The following is a 22821-nucleotide window of genomic DNA, read 5'->3' on the forward strand; positions in this document are numbered from 1 at the left end:
ATCACTTATTTTTACTGTTTTACTTACTATAAATAACTCAAATCTCTCCTTTTTTAAGCTTCTATTAAAATACATAGCTATTATTCTTTTTTAAAAAATTGTGGTAAAATATACCTAATGTAAAATTTGCCATTTTAGCCATTTTTTAAGGGTATGGTTCAGTGACATTAATTATATTCGCATCTTTGTGCAACGATCATATCATTAGGTTTCTTAGAGTCTAGTGATAACGTTATTCCAACAATGGGCAGATACATACTTCCAGGAGTCAGTGGAGAGGAGTGGTTGGTATGTCCCACTAGGATTTCTGTGGTACATATTTCTGTACCTAGTAATAAATGGAGGAAGGCAAAAGTAGGCTTACAGTTGTAATAAAAATAAATAATACAATAAATGATAAATAATACAAGGTTAAACTGTGTCTACTCACTATTGTAAACCTGCTTTTGCCTATTCTGTGTTTTCCAAAGAAGCAGAAGCTTGAAATATAATCCAAGCCTTTGATGTCTCTGGAACTGTTACTAGAGGAAAATTATGTTCCAGACACACTTAGGTATGTGACATGCATATGGTCTTCACAAATATCTCATGATTGGTTGCAAATTAAAGTGAAGAGGGTGCTCACATTTAGAGAAAAATAAGAAAATGTGGACGTGTTCTGTTAAATATGAAGTTTTAGTTATAAACTCATATCAGACAATTTGAAAATGATAACCTTGTTGAAGCTTTCTTTGTGGAACAGGCTGTGTTAATCTGCATCGTCTGAGAGCAAGAGCTGTGCTGTCCAACAGGGGAAGTGCCTGTGAGGGAACCTGGAGAGGGAGTTAGGTGAAGGAAGGAGGAAGGGAGAGAAGAAGGGAGGGAGGGAGGGAGGGAGGCTGGAAACATCTCAGGGCTGCTATGCTGTTCTAGGGAGAACTTGGGAAGGTAGTTTGCGAATTCTTGAGCCAAAATTTATTTATTTTTATTGAGTTTATTGAAGTGACATTGGTTAATAAAATTATACAGGTTTTAGATGTACATTTCTACAGTACATCATCTGTATATTGTATTATGTGCTAACCGGCCCAGTTCAAGTCTTTTTCCATCACCATTTATCCCACCTTCACCCAGTTCTACCTCCCCCCACCTCTTTTTCCCCTGGTAATCACCAAACTGTTGTGTGTGTCCATGAGGGTTTTTTAAAAAATTCTCAATCTCTTCATCTCAGTTATGTTCACTGTAGTCAAAGTTTGAGAGTTGTGTTGTCATGGCTGCCACAATGGCAGTGAAAATTTTTAACTTTAAAAAAAAAGAAAGAAAAGAAGGTGAACTCTTCAATCTCTTGTATTTTACGGAGTTTAACTACAGACTAGATCTCAGAAAATTTGATTAGATCTCAGTTTTTTAACATGAGAAAATAGGAAAAAGTTGGTATTTTTTTAATTTAAAAAATTTACAATTTCCTTCATTTTTAAGTGGTTCAGGTTCATTAAAGTTTTAAAAACTGAATATTAAAAATCATCCTCAATTGAGTTAAAATCATGTATTTAGAATTTTTGTCATTGGGCAATAATTACACAAATCATAGGTTAAAATGCCTTGTGGATTTAGCCAAATTGAATTGCTCCTGCCTGCCTCCCAGCCTCCGCACCCCCCCCCCCCCAGGCTGCCTTTGGGCCTTAAAAGCTAAAAATACACCCAAGGTTAATTTTTCCTGAGATCAAATGAAGTCTTTCTTATAATGAATTGTGATTTCTTGACTTACAATTTTTTAGGTGTCTCCCATCCCCTCACAAAAAACAAATCATTGTCAGCTTAAGTTATTTTCAGTTTTAAATAAATTGTTCTCACATTTAATGACAGATCAAATGAAGAATATGGAGTGTGGTAGAGAGTTAATTTTAGAGCCATTGTTGGAACATTCCAGAAGGATACAGGATCAATTTAATTCCTCTCTGTTTTGTCTACAAGTTTTATTGAGTAGTAGTCAAAATCAGTAGGATGAACGAGTAAGATTAATATATCAATACAAATTAAACACCAAACATATTAAATTGGACTGGTAAATAATATGCCATTAAGCTAATAGCCATCAAAAACACAGTAAAATAATATTCCAAGGTGAACTTATTGTCATATGGAGCACACTTAAGTATAAACTAGTGGTTAACATTTTTGTCTAAAATTTCCTGCCAGTTTTCTGAGTGTGCATAATTCTTTAAAATTTTTATTTTATTTTATTGTAAAAGAGAGACAGACATTGATTTGTTGTTCCACTTATTGATGCATTCATTGGTTGGTTCTTATATGTGCTCTGACCCGGGATTTAACCTCAACCTAGGCATATCAGGACAACACTCGAATCAACTGAGCTATCAGGCCAGGGCTGTGTAATTTATTTCTTCACTTAGGCTACAATAGACCACCCAGAAAGATCAACTTAACTCATGCCTCAAGGGTAAAGGAGTAAATGCTAAATTTCATGATTAATCAGCAAGTCAGTTCATTACACAATGACTGTTGCACACTGGTTGTGCTAGATATTAGAACCGTGAAGATGAATGAAATACACCCCTGTCCTTACAAAGCTTATACTCAAGATTTTAAAGCCAGCCAATGTTTCCTACGAAAATTGCAATACTGGCAGTTCCATCCAAATTTATGGGAGGAAAGAGAAGAAATTAATGATGTCTCAGGAGAAGTTTCTGAATAAATATTTAAAAATCCAAGTTTGTTTTTCAGCATTCCTGTTCATGTAAATTATAGCATCTAAAATCAATTTTTTTCTGAATCTGTGGGATATATGCAGTCACCCCAAGTTCTGACTTGTTCTCTTACTGTATCTATCATTTACAGAACATATAATTGGAAGTATACATAAAATTATACTACTTCATCTGCTGATGTACTTTACTATTTTTGTGTTTGTCTATATTATATAGTGTGTTCTATTTAGTTTTTATTCTGAATTAAAGTATGTTTATTTAAATTCTTTGAGTTTATTTGCACTGGAGGCAAAATATTTCTTTGTACACATCATTTGTTCATTTTAACTTGATAAATGTGAAATTTGATTGTGTGAGGAGAGACAGATGATATCTGCTGTGGGGTAGGAGAGATGAATTGCAGTCTACTCAGTATCTTTCATGTCCAGACAATAAGTATTATTCACCGATTCTGATAGAATTTTTATTTAAGTACTTTACTGGTTCTTGTTTCCAGTCTGGATTTAGGTTCTGCAGCTGATATGTTTTTAATGTAGTAGAGCCATCGTTTTACTTGTAAGAACATCTACTTAGATCCAGGAGGAACAAGTTGACTGAAGAGTGAGCTTTCTAAAGAATACTTGCTTTGCTGTTTGTTAGATACCATCTCAGTTCCTTTAGCACAACTATGGAGAAAGGATCTGCCCTGGTGGCCTGTGAAGTTGGGCAAGCCTTGTGCCTGGCATTCAGTCACCACACCTGTTGGTATATCCTCCTTCTCCTCCTCCTTCTTCTTCTATTTATTTATTTTTATTTCCTCAACCTAGAAATTGAAACCTACAATTGAACTGCCCCTATCAGTTTTTCAATGTCCTTTTTTCTTCTGTCTCTCTACTACCTCCTAGATGATCCATCTAAGCTCTTGGTGTTTTCATTCTGTTGTAATTGTAACCGAGCAAACAGGGACCTGTTCATGTGGAGCTTGGTGCATGACCCAACAATTAGTGTGGAGAGAAACAGCTTTCTATTTACTGGGGTGAAACCTTGGTGGGTAGTGTTTATACTTCTGCCCAGAGCCCTGTTCTCCCATGAGACCCAGTATTTCCCTTGCACCCCAAAATGCTAAAAGTAGAAAACAAACCCTGTGTCCTTATGTGTGCTTAAGCTGGCGGTGCAAGCAGATCTCCATCCTCTCTGGAAAGTACACTTGTGGGCTTCAGTCACCATCCTATCACAGCAGCTCTCTCCTTCAGGATCTGGGGTACCTTGTCACCAGCTTCCACATATAGTCCAAGAATACATGTGCCATGTTCCGCTGGATCATTGTGAAGTCCAGGAAGGGCACAAGCACCAAGCGAGCGGCCTTTCTGTACATTCCGAGTCCCAAGAGTTAGCATTTTGCAGGGCAGAGTTCTTGATGGCTTCTGAGTCAGCTAGAGTGGGCCCGATCAGAGCAGCAGCATGCTGTTCTCTCCCTGACTACCCCAGGCCGCCTGGCCGAATCCTGACTACAAACTGCCTACCTGCTACATCATAGCTCCTTCTCCCCTGCACGGCCCTTCTCTTACTACCAGCAGCAGTGCTGAATCTGTCTCACATGGCTGCCCTTTTTACTACAGGTCAGCATGGTTGCTACCTACTCTTCCAGGCCTCAAGGTGGACCAGCCTCTTCTCTCTGTCCACCCTTAGTTTAAATCCAGACCTGGAGCTTCCTAAGTCATCTCTTAATGTGGCTTCCCCTACACTGAACTACATTTGCCACTTTACTGTATTGTGTACATTCACTTTGCTGCCACCTTTAGTCAGGGCAGGAGTGACTCAGTGAGGCAGGGGGAACCACCTTCTTGCCTCTAACTCAGGTACAAATTCCCTCTACCACCCCAAGTCAGGAGTCACCATACCTTGTGGAAGTCACATATACACTCTTTACCTGTGCTAGTAGCACAGCTACTAGCTAGCCATCGGCTTGCCATTGTTATGAAAAGTATCCTAATTGTCCTATGGTCTGCTCCCCCATCCCCCAGCCAAGGGCTGTGGGGGAACAAGCTCTATATTGGGGTCCTTTTTGCTTTGCACCTCATTTCACTACGGTAATTTCTTTCTTGGACTGGAGTCTCCTGTGTCCATTTCCCCCCACTCTTTTTGATATAGATACTTCCAATTTAATATTTTCAAAAAAATGAATTCCTGATCTTTCTTCCCCATCTCATTTCCCCCATGGTGTTTCCCATCCAAATAAATGACAACTTTATTCTTTGAATTGCCTAGGCCCAAAAATGTAGATTCAGCTCTTGACTACTCTGTCTCTCTCTGTCTCTGTGCCTCTCTCTCTCTCTTATTGCTATATCCCTAGCAAAAGAACAGTGTCTGATACATAGTTGGCACCAGTAAATAGGCTTTGATGGGATGAATTGTATGAGCTAACAAAACAGAAAGTGAACTGCAGTCTGATGCCCAAAGATAGAATTTTTCGTTAACTTAGGATTCTCCCCAGAGGGCAGAAGGTCCTTGTTTTCTTACTTTTCTCAGTTCCAGAACTTCTATTGAAGCAATTAGTATGGCATAATGCAAATTAATGGAGATCATATGCTGCGTTTTTGGAACATCAAGCAGAGCATGGTGATTAATTCTTTATGATGAACATCTCACTTATTATTTCCTTGAGTTTCTGTTAATATCCCCAGGTGACATAGGGTAAGGTACTTAGTAACTAGTTTTTATTAATGAATGAGAGATTCCTAATGGCTTCATTTCAATCTCAGAATTTTAAAAGTGGATTTTTTTCTATTTTCCTCTAAAACTTGTTTCTCTCCTTGCATTTTCTATGTGTTAATGGGACCACCCCGTTACTTGAATAACAAAGGTAGCAGGACTGTTGTAAATTGTCTTCAACCCCTGTCCATCCAGCCATTATTACACTGTGTCCGTTTTTCTTTATATTTCAAGTGTTCGAGCTCTCCCTTATTGCTCATCAAACTTACTTCTACAGTAGATTCCTAACTTGCCTCTATTATTGACTTTTCTTTGCATAAAATCCTTTATGTTGGCCACTGTTTCTGTTTGCATCTGGTGTTTCATCTACCCTGTCTCTTTGTTTAGCCTCATCTCCATTGACTTCTTCCCCTGCTCTCTTCCTTCCCACGCTACAAACTACTTAGGGAATCTGAATTTCCTGAAGTCAGTGAAAGAGCCCATGTTGTTGAACATGTTAATCCCTCTCTTTGCAACATCTTGGTCGTCCTCTTCATCAGGCTGCCTTCCTATTAATCCTTAGGAGTCTGTACCATTACTAAGCTGTCTTGGTTTTTATTTAGTTTTTCCATATTCCCATTGTCACAGGTGGGCGGGCACAGGTAACCAGGTTCTTGGTGATTGGGACAAAGAATGGAACTGAACACACAGAATTTATAGCAGAGAACATGGGAGCAGGCCAACTCCAAGCAGAGATTGACCTCATGTGCTGGAGGGATTCTATTCTTATAGGGTGGATCCTTCCTGGCTAGTTTTGGTGGGCTTTTATTGCTCATGTACAAGTAGTTGTATTACTTTGAAGTTACTGCACATGTGGTCTCCCATGATTTTCCCTTATTTGCCAATGGAGAAGGGGTCGCACAGTGTTATTGAATGGACCACCCCCTCTTCTCCCAGGGTCCCCTGTACTAGGTTTACCTTGCCTTCCACCAAGGAATTATAGCTCACCATGTCAGAGATTGGTGAAAAGGAAAGGAATTATTTATTCAAAAGTTATACAGACTTAAGAGTAATGACTTAATATCTTCATTAAAATCCCCAAATCCCTTAAAACACCCACGAACACACACAGTCCTTCCTTTCCCCCTTTGCCCGGTTCCGGGGTACCATATCTCGGGAAAAGAAATAGAGGTCTGTGGCTCAGGCAGCCCCCGGTTTTTCCCAGTAATCCGTGCTCGGCTGGCAGGCCTCCTTTGGTTCCCAGCACCATCAGCTGTGTCGCCAGGATTTCTAGTTATTAATTGAAAACCACATGACACCTTCTCATGGCCCACCAGCAGGAGTCTTTTCACCCCTTTCCTTCCCGCAGTATTTCTCCTACATTCTTCCAAACTGCTAAGTGAGAGCTCTGCATCGCTGCTACATCTTGCTTTCTGGCTTCCTAAGCTGTGTGGCAAAGGGAGACTCAAAGCCTTGTGGCTCTCCCCTGCTAAAGCCTCGTGGTTCTTCTTGTCATGGTTCAGTTTAAATCCCAACCATGCCTGGGTCTCTGCAGCCCCATTTCTGACTCCTCCCACAGTCAGTTATACCTGCCAGCATTCCCTTATTTTTCTGGGCTGCCATAGTAAGTCTGGACAGGTGTGGCCCTATGGTGTGGAGCCAATCATCTCCAAGCTCTTACACAGGCTCTGTAACCAGGGGGAGCTGCCTCCCAGTTACATCCTGGGTGGAAGTCACTCCCATCTCCCTGGCTGAAAGCATGGCCACAGCTAATTAACATATCTATGAAACCAGTTAGAGATTATAGATATATTAAATTACCATTCTAGAAGTTATCTGCAAAACCATTGCTATTCAAAACAGCTCTCAATGGTCCTGCTCCATGCATCCCATCCCCCAGTTCAGACTTGTGGGGGAGAGGATATCCCATCTTTTCAATATTTCCTGGATCCCCTGAGTTCTGGACCCCATTTCAAATCCTTCTTTTGGGGTCCCCTTGTCTGCACCTTCTTACACTTTATATATATACCAAACATATTTCTCATAGTACATAGTGTATTTTTAATCCTTATACCTATTTACCTTCATTTGGGCAGGCAACTTGTCTTTTTTACTGTCATAGTTCATGAAACTTTTTTAGTGTCTCTTGGAATTGATTTGGTACCCACTTCTGATGGTATGTTGTATTAGTGTGAAATCATGTGATACGATGGTATATGTGTTAAAAATGTAGAGGAAACTCATTCCTTGGTTTTTAGCTTGATTATAGAATTTTTTATCTGTAAGGAAATAATACATTTTGCTGCATACTTGTATATATTCATAGACGTCCTCGCATAGTCAACATAAACAGTATAAGTTAATCAAAGAGTGGCTATAGGTCATGATGGCAAATTATTATTAGAATTGGGAAGGATATTTTATAAAACTAAAGTCATCATTTCAACTTCAGTCAATTTTCTATTTTTCCCGTTATAGTGAATTGTCATTTAGAATATTTACTGGAAGTATTTTGGATGAGTCTTTTCTCTTTTTTCTCTGCATTTTCATACTATTATTTCTCTACACATAACTACTTTCCATTTAGGTGATATTTGCTAAGGGAGCAAATTTACTAATTTTTGTGGCTTTGAGTAATCTTTAATTTATATCTTTCCCAGAAACTTGGTGACTAAGACTGATTTAATTTCTCTGAATGCACAGAACCATTACTTACGTGCTCTTTGGGATCTTTTAAAATTATGTAGTATTGCTGAGAAAAATATTTGTGGGTACCAGGTAATGACTGGGAAGGAAGTGGAAAGAAAGCATTTTAAACTTGGCTTTTTGACATGAACTGGTTACAGTTCAGTGAATGTATGCTGGAAAGATTGATTCTTTTTTTCAGTTTTTCCTTTTTTTAAGGAAAAAAATGTTTTTCTTTCCTCTCTTCTGGCACATTTCTCAACTCCACTTTAAACAGTCTTAAGTTTTGACAGTAGAAGGATACTGGTTAGATTTTTAGCATTTAGATATAAAATACAACAATTACTATATATTTCAACCAACAGGGGCTGAGACCCCCTACTGGTGTCTTAATCTAAAAATGGCATTTTAAATTCATAGAAACCTTGCCTTAAGGGATGGAGAAAGGACAATTTTGGGAACAGCATGAGCTTAAACATTGATCAGAAGGCTCATCATTCTTGCTAGATGTTGGTAGAATGTAGACTTATAAAAATAACGATATCAGTAGCAAAGCATACTTTTGCTTCTCTGGAGACAATCTCTCTTCCTTCCATCGTATAGACTTCAGATGATGAATGATGTATTTAGGTCAGGGTTAAAAAAATGGAGAGGCTGAAAGTTGGAGTGTTAAACCTAAACTGAAAAAATGTAGTGAATTTTAATTTTTATCATTTCAGTTATGTATTAAATAATAAATAATATAGTTAGTTATATTATTTCTTTATGCATTTGTTATAATATGCAGTGATTTTGAATTTTTACCAAAAGCTAAGAACTATTTCCTGGTAAATTAACTGCTAGTAATTTATTGTGTAGCATTTGTAAATAGTTTCAGGTAATAACAACCCCATTAACCATATTCAGGACACTTGTTGACTTTGAAGATTTTGGGGCTGTAGATTTCTCTTGATGAATGGAAAATTATTTCATTTTCCTAGTTTAGTATTAGCCATCTATTAGAGATTTACAGTTTGTCAACTAGGATGTATTGAGTTTGTGGCTTATGTGTATGAACGACATTTTTGGACAAGAACTTTTGGTTAGAGTAAATGTTTTTACGAAATAGTGGCAATGCCTAATGTTTCTCCACCCCTCCTTGCCCACAGGAACCTCTGACTGCTTGAAAGTAAAGACTCCTCTGAAACTGTATTTTTTATAGAACTTAGAGTTGATTAAAATAGTTTACATAAGAATTGTTCTTAATAGACTCTCTTGTGAAGGAAGATATTTGATAATACTTGGAGCAAGACCTTGATGTTTCATTTCTGTTACCCCCTTTTTACATGTCAAGTCCAAGTCTGACTTTCGCTGTGTAATTTACTGTAGGTGGCATGTATGCAGCTCATCAATGCCCTTGTTACCTCTCCTGATGATCTGGACTTCAGGCTTCACATCAGAAATGAATTTATGCGTTGTGGACTGAAAGAGATACTGCCAGTAAGTGCCCTGCAGTCTCCTTATTAATATTTAAATTAGAGGAGTACTTGAGTAAGGGGAAATTTAGATAAATTACCTTTGAGAATAATTTATCTGTGGGGAAAAAAGGCTTAAATATTAAAATCTGTTTTTTAAATCTAGATAAGATTTCTGAGTATTTAACACTTTAAATGTTTGAATGGTATAAATCAAGTTGAATGGTTGGTTTATTGTTTATTTTCTGTATTTAATTTTTTTGCATTGTGAAAATATTTTATTATAATTTCTATTATTTCTAGAACTTAAAATGCATTAAGAATGATGGCCTGGATATCCAACTTAAAGTTTTTGATGAACACAAGGAAGAAGACTTGATTGAGTTGTCTCATCGCCTGGAAGATATTAGAGCTGAGCTTGAATATCCTTTTGTTCTAAAGTCTAGACAGATATACAAATTACTGTTAAAACTTAACCAACCAAGTTCCATCCCATAAAATATTAAACTCCTGAAGCCATTTCTGTATAAACAATATAAAATCAAAAATCAAATCTTTATGAATAAGAAGATAATTGTATAAACCTTTCTTATTTTATTAGTTAATTAATGTGTGATTTTTATCAATATACCCATAACTAAATGCATGTTACAATCTACAAATGAATTCTGTGACACCAGTCTCTTATGTGTATGTGTATTCTGTTCTCTTTTTGTGTTTGGTACCTGCCCCCTCCCCACATGCTTTCCAGCAGTAGGAATTGGGGGACTTTAGACTTCTGGTTAGCTCCTGCCTTACACCCTGGGTATGTACTCACACCGGATTTTGTTAATGCCTTGGGTCTGCATATGTCTGTGCTTTTTCAGAGATCCGCCAGGTTCCAGTCCCCCAGTAGGTTTTTCCCTGGTAGGTAATGCTCTCTTGGTCCCTCATCCCCCTGAGCCCAGTGCACTGTCTGCCAGCAGCATCTTGGCTCTGTAGAGGGCGATTGGTTGAAATTAACAGTAGAGGAAAAGCCAAGAGGTGTCAGGGAGTCATTTGCACACAACTTTCCCTCTACTCTCAGTTCTAATTACCTGTTTTTGACCACATGTTGAGTATAAACGATGCCTGTTTTAGGGTAAGACACAGTAATCCTTAGAAGTGTTACAAAGCAGATTCTATGTCATATTATTTAGTTTATTGCAGAGGATAAATCGACATGTTCCTTAACTGATTTACTGATGCATATGATGTTTACAACATGGTGTGGAGCACAGTTAAGGAAACTAGAGCAGAGAAGTATTTTATTTCTATTCTTCAGCATCTTTTACTGATTCGAAATGATTGTTTTATAAGGTAAGAGGAAGCTATATTCTAATGTCTTCTTGCACTAGTAAAATTCTGTAAATTTTGAAATTCACCTGATGTTTGATTTGGGCAAGCAAATAATTTTAAGATTTTCATTTTTGTCATAATACTGATTCATAGAATGTAGCATTTCCTCTGGGCTTATATTTAGATAGGTGATGGTAAAATATTACTACTTTTTCTTAAAGCTCCAGTGGATTCTTGTTTACAACTTTTCATCTGAATAGAAATGCAAACTAGCAACAAATTGCTAGTTTATCAAGTGACAGATGATATTTTCTGGTTAGTCCTTAGGCAGTAGGAATGATGATGAGTTTCTCTTTATAAATTACATGTAGGGCACTTAAACATTGCTTTTATTAAGCAGGTAGAAAGTGCCTTAATAAGATAGATGTGTTTAATGTTGCTAATGTATCAGAAAAGCAAGACAAATGACTTTTCAAGTTTGGTTATGTCTTAGCCATCTTGACCTTATTAACAGGCTGTTTATTCTGTCTGTACTTTACCTACATGTAACTATGTATGGATATTAGCACCTAACTTGCTTGGGTTGCTATGAAAACGAAATATGATAACATGGGTAAAACTCCTAGCCAGATACTTGGCACATGCTGTATGTTCAGTAAATGTTTTCAATATCCTCTTTTTGCTTTTATTACTATTTTATGAGGGAAGCTGAGATCTTTGATTATAAAACCTTTTTTTTTTGCCACCAATATAGCTATACTGAAATTGCATTCTCAAATAATGTTGTCAGTAAGTTTTTCCATATTCTTATTTTAGCAGGAAGGATTTGCTAGGCATGTGTCATTTGGGCACTGTCCTCTAGGTGAGGTCAGGGAGTGTGCTTTGATGTGCCTAACATGGGAACAGAATGAGTCAAAAATGTTAGAACTTTTAGGTACTTTGGGTTGAGTACAGATCATCCATCCTATCTCCTCCCTTTGTAAAATTGAGGAATCCCATTGGTATTCTAAAATATGAGTTTAATGACCTGTTTTGATGCTTAATTTTCTTCTAATATTAAAAATAAAACAGTTTAAATATTTAACCACTATTTATAAATGCTAGATAAAAAATACTAATACATTAATTACATAAAATTTTAAAATATATGTACTCTGCTAGTTGGGATATTATATTTATCTTCCAGACTTACTTAAAAGTGAAATTGAGACTTCCATTTCCTCTGAAGAAACCCCATCCTTTACTTGATCTCCCTTGTATGGTTGGTCCTGGCAACCTTCAGTTGTTTAAAGCTGTTTGAGACTTCAAGAATTCAACACTGACATTTGCTTTCAAAAATTCGAATGTGGTCCTAGTGCTGTGGGGGGTGAGGTTGGGGATGTTATATCTTACTTAATGACCTTAATCCCTTCATCTGTGCTCCAGGGGAACAAGAGGTGTCTAATTTCAAAATAGATTACAAAGCACAGCTGTTCTGGGGCATGTTCAAGGGATCAGTTGTATCACTTCAGTGGGATTAAGGGTCTCAGAGAAAAATTGTAGTCTCACTGAAGTGACGTTAGTGAGGCACACAAGTTTAATTATTTTGGTCATCTTTTGAGTATCACTTTTTAAATTTGATTCAGTCTAATGCTGATTTTTTGTTGGCTCTTTAAGCTGTAGGTCCTTGGTCTTTGTTCCAAGTATGGTTGCTCTGAAGGCAGTGTTCCTTCTGTGACTGGGAGTGCAGACAGCTCCACGTGTGTTCTTCCCGTGATCCAACATTCTCGTTATTTGCTATTGGGTTGTTTTAGTTCTTATAAGGAGGTTATGTTTTTATAAGAATATTAAGTTAGAATCGTGTTTATTTACATAAAATGTTTTCAGATGTTCATTTTTTAATTTACATACAGTAAAATTAACTCTTTGATTTAGAGTTCTATGAATCTTGGTCTTACCTTCATTTTTTGGTATCACTATCTCAGATGGACCTGGATTTTCCCGTTCAGAAGTCTTCTGTTATCTGAATGTATTTTGTTTAATGAACATTTTAAATTATTGATCTGAATAAACATAATTCATTTTGTTTTTCAATAGATTAGGTGCAGAATAAATAGATTTCAGAATGCAAAATAGTCTCATTTAAAATAATTAGTAAATAACAAAATTAGATTATTTGTTCACTTCTATATTTGGAACATAAGAAAATTTTACTGCAGTGGAACTCCATTGGAGAATGCATATCAAAGTAGCCCCTGCCAACCAAGAAAAATCAAATGCAGTGAGATAATTAGAGGGTGGAGTAGAAGATCAAATTCAATTCTGCAACAAATAATTAGTGGCTGACCATATGCAGAACACCATGTTGTTGGGTGTGCATGGGAGGTAATTTCTCATATTCTGTAAAAATATTACAGAGAAAATGAACACTGTTTTAAAAATCCTCTAAAATGGCTTTTTGTCAGTAAGTAATGACAATTTTGGTTCATCTCTTAATGTTATTCCCATATACCTCTGACATACTCCCTAACTCACCGATATCATTCATAGAGATTATTTTCTCAATTTATATTTCTGGAAATCAGATGCACATTATTCTTTGCTAATATTGCTTTGCTGAAATGTTTTTTGCACAAAATTTCTGATAGATTATAAATGAGCTCATAATTGGGAGTATGGAGGAGGGAAAATAGTTACTGAAATGATTTTTTTTCAATGATATAAGTAGCTTGCATTGTTAATATCAAATATTTTTCTTATTAAAACAACATTAGGATAGCATTGCATGAGTAAAGAGGAATGGAAGTGCATCATCTAAATCTTCAAATGTGAAAGATATAAATGTGTGTGCAATTATGTATCTTGAATGTGAATGTGATTATGGCTAAAGTATTAGAGAATGGGGGATTATTTGAAAGAAGTTGATAATACCTTCTTGCTTTGATTTTATAGCCTAGAACAGTGTCTTGAACATTTTTACTCAGACAATTAATGAGTCTTAGTCTTTATGCTAATCTTAAGCTGTTGTAAATTTTATTAAACTTAATGGATCGTTTATTCGATATAGGGTAAGTAGGTCAAAGGCTATAGGTCATAGTTTTAGGGAAGGAAGGCCCAAGTACCTAGAGAGGAGACCCTATACATGGTAAGGAAGTTTGGGAGAAGAATTGCAGAATGACATTGAGGGCAGAAATGAGTTGGAGGGTGGAAGGGGGCTGGGGATTGAGGACTATACCTCATTAGAATGGTGCCCACAGTTTCTATCACTTTAATTTGTTTTTTATAAAATTTTCTGGATGTTTCCTTCACATGTGTTGACTTGAGTTTAAGGGATGTTCTTTAGCTTATTACACACATAGTGGACTGAACTGTGATGACAACATGAACCATGTTTGGGCATTTTAGTTAAACTTTAATTTTTGTGCAGAAATTATAACACTAAATTTTTCTAGTAAGACAAAAGTGCTTTTTTTTAGTAAGACATATTTACTTGCTATTGTATATAATTTACAGTCTCAGTTTTCAATTTCATTTCACATGCATTCTAGAAACAGTATACTATATGGTTTGAAGAACCTTCAAGATAATTTTTTAAAGATTTTATTTATTTATTTCCAGAGAGAGAGAGAGAGGAAGGGAGGGAGGAAGAGAGGGAAAGAAACATTAATGTGTGGTTGCCTCTTGTGCATTCCCAACAGGGTACCTGTCCCGCAACTCAGGACTGAGAATTGGACTGGTGACCCCTTGATTCGCAGGCCAGCACCCAATCCACTGAGCCACACCAGCCAGGGCCAGAGAATATTTTAGAAGGATTTTTAAAAAATTTGTGTTAATAAAATGAATTAATGGTAGCTATTTTACTATATTACAGTAGTTGGTTGATGACCTTTATTGAGGATTGCTTTTGAGCACGTATCTCGCTGTATCTTAATATTCTTTCTTTTACTGCTTACTAGTTAGGTCAGGGTTCTGACTTGTGTAAGGAAATCATTAAAACACACTGTATTGGCTAAAGGATTTTAAAATACAATGTCTTAAAATTATTAAAAGGAAAGTGATAAGGTAATGGTATTTACTGTCACTCCCATGTTAAATTTACGTCCACTGTTGAAACTGTACAAAGTAAATTATTGTACTTGAAATCAAGCTTACCAAAATATTTTTTTGATATAAAGTCACACTAATAAATTGAGTGTCCACTTATTCTTTTCCTTGGTTTAGGCAACAGTACTTCAAAATAATTGACGAATGTGTATCTCAGATTGTATTGCATAGAGATGGGATGGATCCAGACTTCACATATCGAAAAAGACTAGATTTAGATTTAAGTCAGTTTGTTGGTGAGTATTTCTCTATTATTTAAATGGAAATGAGATTATTGTCTCTTACCCCCTCATTTAGCTCTAAGAATCTGTTCTCATAGTGGAACCTGTAGACTTTCAAGGTTCTTTATACCCTTACTGGGGTTCTAATACTTAAAACTACTTTCCTAATAATATTAAAACATTATTTGTCTTTTTTGCTGTGTTGATATTTGCCCTGGTGATGCAAACCAAAGGTGGGTAGAACCGCTAGCACTTTGTGATTAAATGAGGCAGTGTTGCAAAACGATCCTTTTAGCCATTGTATTCTTCCCTCCCAGTAAAGCAGAACAAAACAATAAAAACTGTCATTTTTTACATAGGAATGTCCTTGATAAAGACCTAGAAAATATGAATTTTATTAAATATCTACCCTGAGCACACATTGTTTTCTTAATCTGTGTGACAAAATGAGATGCGTGCGTGAAGGACTTCTGCTGCGTACCAGAATGCGGTGAGAACATACGCGCGTAGTTGTCTGAGTGTGACCTGAATTGGCTTCTTTTTTACACCAAATGAGTGGTTGTCATACAAGCTGTGACTACTCAGACTTGAATGTTTGGTGCACACTTTCTTAAAAATGAAATGAAGTGTGTCTATATCTTCAAGGAAAATGAGTGATAGAATTTGTTACCAATGATAAAATTCAAGCTTTCGAGTAAAAATTCAAAAGGTAGAATGATTTTTGAGTAGTATCAGAAAAGAATATTTATTCCTGAACATTAGGAACACTTTTTTTTTTTTTTTTGAGTAGATGACTGGTTTTGGCATTCAATTCTTGCAAAATATAGAACGTAGAAAGGAATTACAATCTTAAAACACTGCATGGCTATATAAGGGAAACATAACTAATACACGTAATGAATTTATTGTATTTATTGATATTAAACATTTAGAATAACCTTATAGTCACTGAACAGTACAGATACAGAAGAGTGTTGAAATGAAAAGATGAGAGAAGACACAATGCTGGGCAGTTCGGGGGACAGATGTTGGAAAGTATGTGGCATAGATAGCTTCATGGATTGGAATGAAAATCAAGAGATGCTGTCTGTGTAACAGGAATCAGAGGTTTACATGTTTATTTAGTGGTATAGAGCAACTTAGCAAGTAACAGGAAGTTATCTATAATGTCTTAAATAGATAAGAAATAATGGTATGGACATTTTATTTAGAGTTAAGGACCTAATCACAAAATAATCTAATATAGAAAGAGTTTTGAGAGGTTGCATTTAGGGATTTGGGTTCAGTTTTCAATACAGTTGATTTGGTTCGCTATTACTTATTATTATAAGCCCTTCTATACTGTTTTTTAAAGCCATGCACATGTATTATTTTCACTAAAAAATGAAAGGGATAAAATACCTCATAGGAAATCCATATAAATCACTTCTTCTATGGTATTCCATCATATGGATATACAAGGTCTGTCTGGGAAAGTACAGCCATGGTTAATATAAAAGAATGCTTTGTTTGACATCGATGTAAACTGGCAGCCAAGGAGAGTGGACTGGAATGCACATGTGTGAACAATGATGACTTCACTGTACTAGTCAGTGGGGACAGTAGATGCCATTGAGTGGGCTTATATACCGAGTGACTGTCACATTCAAAATGACTGAGCAAGGGGAACAAATCTACATCAAATTTTGTGTTAAGCTTGAACATTCTTCTGCAGAAACTACTTGGATGATTCAGAAGGATTTCAGGGATGATGCAGTGAGTGCAGTGCAAATAAAAGTGTGGCATAAACGTTTCAAAGATAGTTGAGAATCTATTGAAAGTGATCCATGTTCTGGAAGGCCTACAACAAGCAGAACACCTGAGAATGATAAGCGTGTATGGACTGCAATCAACAAAAATTGGTGACTGATTGTGAGAACTAGAAGCTGATCTGGGGATTCCAAAAACTACTGTGTCCAAGAATTTGATGCAGGATCTTGGCATGAAACATGTCATGGCAAAATTCATTCTATGGCTGCTGCTACCAGAGCAGAAGGAACATCATGCTGCAGTTGCTAATGACTTGATTCAAACCACTACCAATGAAGCAGATTTCCTGAAGAGGGCTGTAACTGGAGATGAATTGTGGTTATGATCCGGAAAAAAGACCTACTTGTCCCAATGAATGTCTCCTGGTTCTCCACACCTGAAGAAGGCAAGGCAAAGTGACAGTGACTTTGATACCATTATACTGTGTTTGTTGATTGGGAAGATGTTGTCCATCACAAGTATGCCCCTCCAGGCCAAGCAGTTAATAAAGAGTATCACCTCGATGTTCTTTGTCATTTGAGGGATGCAATGAGATGAAAACAGCCACAACTATGGGCAACTGGTGATTGGCAGCTTCATCACAACAACGTGCCTGCTCTTGCTTCATGTATTGTTTAGAATTTTTTGGTGAAACATCAAATCACCCAGGTGATTCAGCCCTGGCACAGCCCAGATGTGACACCTTGAAACTTCTGGCTTTTTCCAAAACTAAAATGATCTTTGAAAGGGAAGAGATTTCAGACCATCGATGAGATTTTCAGCAAAATACAAAAGGGCAGCTGATGGAGATTCTAACAAAGGATTTTGCAGAGTGTTTTGAACTGTGGAAGAGATGCTGGAAGAACTGTGTGAGGTCCCAAGGTGCCTACTTTGAAGGGGACTGTGGTGTCATTGTCCTGTGTACAATGTTTCTTGTATCTTGTATCTTCTTCCATAAATGTCTATTTTCATATTATATGACTGGATACTTTTGAATAGATCTCCTGTATCATAACTTATTTAAATAATTTTATGAGCATTTCTTTTTAGTCTTTCTAACATGAATAATATTTTAATGACTATTCATCCTTAAAGACAAAGTCCTAGAAATAGAAATGTTATGTGTAAGAAAAAATTCATATTTTAAAATTTTAGTACATATTGCCTAGTTTATCATTAGTGAAGATTCTTATTTATATTTGTTGTGTTGGCAAAGTTGATTTCTCTATGCCACTTCCTTTGACATTATGGATCATTTAATTTTTGCTATTTCTCATTAAATATTTTATATTTTCATATTAGGGAAAATAAAATTCATTCATGTGCTTTAGCAATTTTTAGTTTTGTTATTCTTAACTCTCTGTGTATTACTATTGCCCATTTTCCTATTTTGTGTTGGATATAATCTTCTCTTCCTTTAAAATATATGGACTGATGACAGGAACCTTTGAGTATTACATGTCACTGTTGAAGTACCTCCTCCATCTGCCTAATAGAAGTTTAAAATTGTAGGGTTTATCTTTTCCTTTATGTTTTATGGCCTTGGTATTATGCTTAGAAAGTTCTTCATTTCTGCATTGTAATATGTTTCTCCATTTTGCTTATCTTAATACTGGCACTGTTCTAAATCTTTTCAGTGATTATTTTTTCTTTTTAAACTTTTAAAGTCATAATACATTTGGGAAGTACTGCAATTTAAAATGTCCTGTTCTTGCAATTTTAGATGTTTGCAAAGATCAAGTGAAAGTAGAAGAGTCTGAAGAGAAAGCAGCAGAATTTTCCAAGAAAGTAAGTAACTTGGACTAACTTCAGGAGCTAGTTGGGGAACCACTGCGGGTATGAATCTGCCTCAGAGACTCTGCTTGGTGTTCCCTCCTCCTTCTTTACCTCCTTCAGGCATTTGCACAAACGCCATCTTCCAAGGACGACTTCCAGACCATTGTATTTAAAAATTGTAGCTCCTCACACCCAACCCTGACCCCCCTACGCTTGTTTTATTGTTTTTCTCTTGTTGTGTTTATCATCTTACATGCTACATAGTTTATTATTTATTTATGTGTGTATATATATACATCTGTTGTCCATCTCTCTAGAGTAAATTTTATGAGGGATTTTTTTTCATTTGTTTTATTCACTACCCCCAGCCCCTCGAATGATTCCTCGCCTAAGAACTAAAAGAATGTTTTTGAATGACTAATTGAACAAAATATATAGAGTCAGAATATTAACATCAGTGTATTTCTCAAGAAATCATATAATTTAGGCACTTAGGTTTAAAAATATGTCCAAAAATTTTTAAAGAAACTTAATTTGCTTGTTTTGATGAATGTTTCTTCATTTTAGATCAGGTTGAACCATATAAAATTACATTTTCACAGGTCGAAAGTATCAGATATTGCCAACTTCATTTGTTTCAGCCTAGTAGTATTGCTAACCAGCCAGCTGTTCGTTCATTACTTCTCTTTAAGATGCTGTTTTGTGTTTTTATCTCTGCTTAGAGCATACCTATTAGAGTTTTTTCTATGGTGGTTTTTTGTTTTGTTCAGTTTTGTTTTTTTCTTGCTGGCAGTGTTGTTTTCTTCATATTTTAGGTAGTTACTCTGATTTGAATTGATTGAACTGGTTTCTTACATCGGAGAAATAGTAACAATTACTACTACCACCACTAAATGAATGTATACTAAATGAACACTGTGTTTTTGGCATCATGAAAAAGACTCTACATTTTTTTTTGTTGTTGTTATCTGGCCCTAAAAACATCTTGAAAAAATGTACAGTTTTGTAAACTTTTAAGATAAAATATGACTTCAAATGGTGGACACATTTTCATAAGTTAACAGTAACTTGTGAAAAATTTTGTAAATGTCCTAAAGTTCACTGACCACTTACTGAGAGGGTATTATATCTCAGGCCTTCAGTTACAGCTAAGATTATAGCTGTGAACATGATATTGTCACTGCCCTGAAGTACCTAGTCTAGTGGAGTCATTTAAATTAAGTGTTGTCAGTGTTACAGTTGATAGATGTCTGTGCTGTTGAGTGACCCCTCACCCTGCCACCTTTATATTCTAAACTCAGTAAGAATCTTACTCTTTATGGAAAAGTAGTAGGAGACTTTCAAGTATTTGATTTGGATGTATCCCAGATAGTATAAATTTGCTTTTATAATAATTTTTAGACATATAGTTTATATGATTGGTGTTAAACATGATAACCTTCTTAATATATTGTTTTAAAATTGTAAGCTTTAAATGTAAATAGAAGAAAGACCTTGTTCAAGGTTAGTTGTCTCCATTTAGGAAGAAGTTATGTGTCTTAGGTATATTCAGAAAATACTGTTCGCTCCATAAAAGATTTCTACTGCCATACCATTTTGTATATATCAGCAAGAACTTCTTTCTGATAGCTTTGTAAGGACACATGTAAATACTTTGCTTTAGGCAGGAAGCTATCTTAGTTGCCAGACACATTCTTTATTTTGGTGCATAAATTTGAAAAATGAAGACCAGAAATGTCAGAAAGTACATAGAGAATATTGAATTATCAACCTTCTTGTACAGATACACTAATACATTTACCCTAGGGAATGAAATTATGCAGACCCTCAACCTTAACTGTGTTTCTTGACATTTTTGCATGTAATATTGTAAGTGCAATATTGCTCTAGTAACTCTTTTTGGAGAAGAAGGCTATCATATCAGTTTTTATAAAGTATATCTTTAATGGATATTCATTTTATCCCCAAGGGTACTGTGATTTGTCTATAGATATTATAAAAATGCTAAAGTAAAGTTTATATTTTGTCTGATCCTTTTATAGGGGAGGATCTAGATTTTTTTTTATTTTTTGGTATGTAATACTGGGCCAAGTTAATTTATTGAATTCTCTTGTGTGTACTAATTATGACTAGTCGTTTTGATAGTTTTATCATTTTTCCTCTACACAATCCTTTATTCTTCTGAATCTCATTCCAAGGCTTATGAAATATGATAGTGTACATATTTATATTATAGAAAAGACGTTTTCATTCTCACTCTCATAAAAAGAATTTAATATTTCTTGCTACACAGCAGTAAACACTGACTGAGCAGTCATTAAAAGGAGAATAGAGAAAAAGAGCTCTCAAAGGTTTTTGATGTTGGGAGATTGGAGGACTTTAATATGTGGTAGTGACTTAGTCATTCATCATATAAAGGAAGAGTGGACAGGAATTGGCCCATCAGTTCATTCAACAAAGATATATTGAGTTTAATTACAAATGTAAAGCTTTGGAATAAAATAGAAAAGGTTTTCATTATTGATGAACTTCTAGGTTTTCATTATTGATGATTCTTCTATTGAGGAATGTGATACTACATTTTGATGTTTTTATATTTCAGTGTGTTGATTGCTCTAGTAGGAAAAAACCTATGTTGTGTGTAAGCCTACAGGAAGTATGGTGGAACCTCAGTTCTAGAACTTAATTCATTCCAGAAAACTTGGAGAAGCAATTTGTTCGAAAACCAAATCTCCTTTGTTGCCTGAGAGACACGTGACTGATCATACAAGTATCAGCATGAAAGGAGTTGTTGGGCAGAGAATAGAGACCCAAAGTTTTGTTAGACAGCCAAGACATTTTCTCAGGAACAACTTGGTTGGGAACTGAATTGTCCTATAAACAAGATGTTCGAGAACCGAGGTTTGACTGTATCCCTCACTTAGTCCTGGGTGGCCATCCAGGGAAGACTCACTCAAGGAAGCCTTGACTAGTGTGAACCCTGATGGATCAGTATGAGGCAACAAGGTGAGATGCCAAAGAGAAGCCATGCACAAACTGTGAATTTCTTACACATGCTTAACTTTTCCTAAACCAAACTTATCTTTCTTATGCCCTAAAAATACTTTTTCTTTTTTCAAAGATTTTATTTATTTATTTTTAAAAATTTTCCTTAACTCATAAGTTTAGAATTGCATTTTTTACTCTCCAAGAGACTTTGTTTTGTCTATCTTTTTATTGTTAGTATCTAATTTAATTGCATTATTGTCAGAGAACTTTGTATATTCATTCTTTGAAATTCCCAGAGACTCTCTTTGGAAAAGTATTTTGTTTTTAACAAACATATTTAAAATTTAACATAAGTATAGAAAAACGTACAAATCATACATATGCTGTTGTTACAAAGTGGACACGCCCTTGTATTCATTCATAGTCATTTTTATAATAGTTCCATGTGAACTTTTTAAAATATATTTTATTGATTATGCTATTACAGTTGTCCCATTTCCCCTGCTTTGTTCCCCTCCACTCTACATACCCTCTCCCACCCACATTCCCCCCCTCTAGTTCATGTCTATGTGTCATACATATAAGTTCCTTGGCTTGTACATTTCCTATACTATTCTTAACCTCCCCCTGTCTATTTTCTACCTACCATTTATGCTACTTATTCTCTGTACCTTTTCTCCTTCTCTCCTCTTCCCATTCCCCTACTGATAACCCTCCATATAATCTCCATTTCTGTGATTTTGCTCCTGTTCTAGTTGTTTGCTTACTTTATTTTTGCTTTTGTTTTTTTTTTTAGGTTCAGTTGTTAATAGCTGTGAGTTTGTTGTCATTTTACTGTTCATAGTTTTGATCTTCTTTTTCTTAGAGAAGTTCCTTTAACATTTCATATAATAAGGGATGGGTGATGATGAACTCCTTTAACTTGACCTTATGTGGGAAGCACTTTATTTGCCCTTCTATTATAAATGATAGCTTTGCTGGATAGAGTCATCTTGGATATAGGTCCTTGTCTTTCATGACTTTGAATACTTCTTTCTAGCCCCTACTTTCTTGTAAGGTTTCTTTTTGAGAAATCAGCTGCCAGTCTTATGGGAACTCCTTTGTAGGTAACTCTCTCCTTTTCTCTAGCTG

General features: G+C 35.8%; 1 protein-coding gene across 2 annotated transcripts in view; it reads left to right on the plus strand.

Annotated features, from left to right (window-relative positions):
* DIAPH3 (diaphanous related formin 3) overlaps positions 1–22821 on the plus strand; it is a 472405-nt gene that overhangs the window by 146432 nt on the left and 303152 nt on the right. For both annotated transcript variants that reach the window (XM_028526818.2, XM_028526817.2), the window contains 5 exons: positions 9432–9542; positions 9821–9939; positions 10739–10855; positions 15035–15153; positions 18650–18714. In XM_028526818.2, the coding sequence (XP_028382619.1) occupies positions 9432–9542; positions 9821–9939; positions 10739–10855; positions 15035–15153; positions 18650–18714 (531 nt within the window). The remainder of the gene's footprint in view (positions 1–9431; positions 9543–9820; positions 9940–10738; positions 10856–15034; positions 15154–18649; positions 18715–22821) is intronic.

Source organism: Phyllostomus discolor, chromosome 11 (assembly GCF_004126475.2).
Source record: "Phyllostomus discolor isolate MPI-MPIP mPhyDis1 chromosome 11, mPhyDis1.pri.v3, whole genome shotgun sequence".
NCBI classification, from domain to species: Eukaryota; Metazoa; Chordata; class Mammalia; order Chiroptera; family Phyllostomidae; genus Phyllostomus; species Phyllostomus discolor.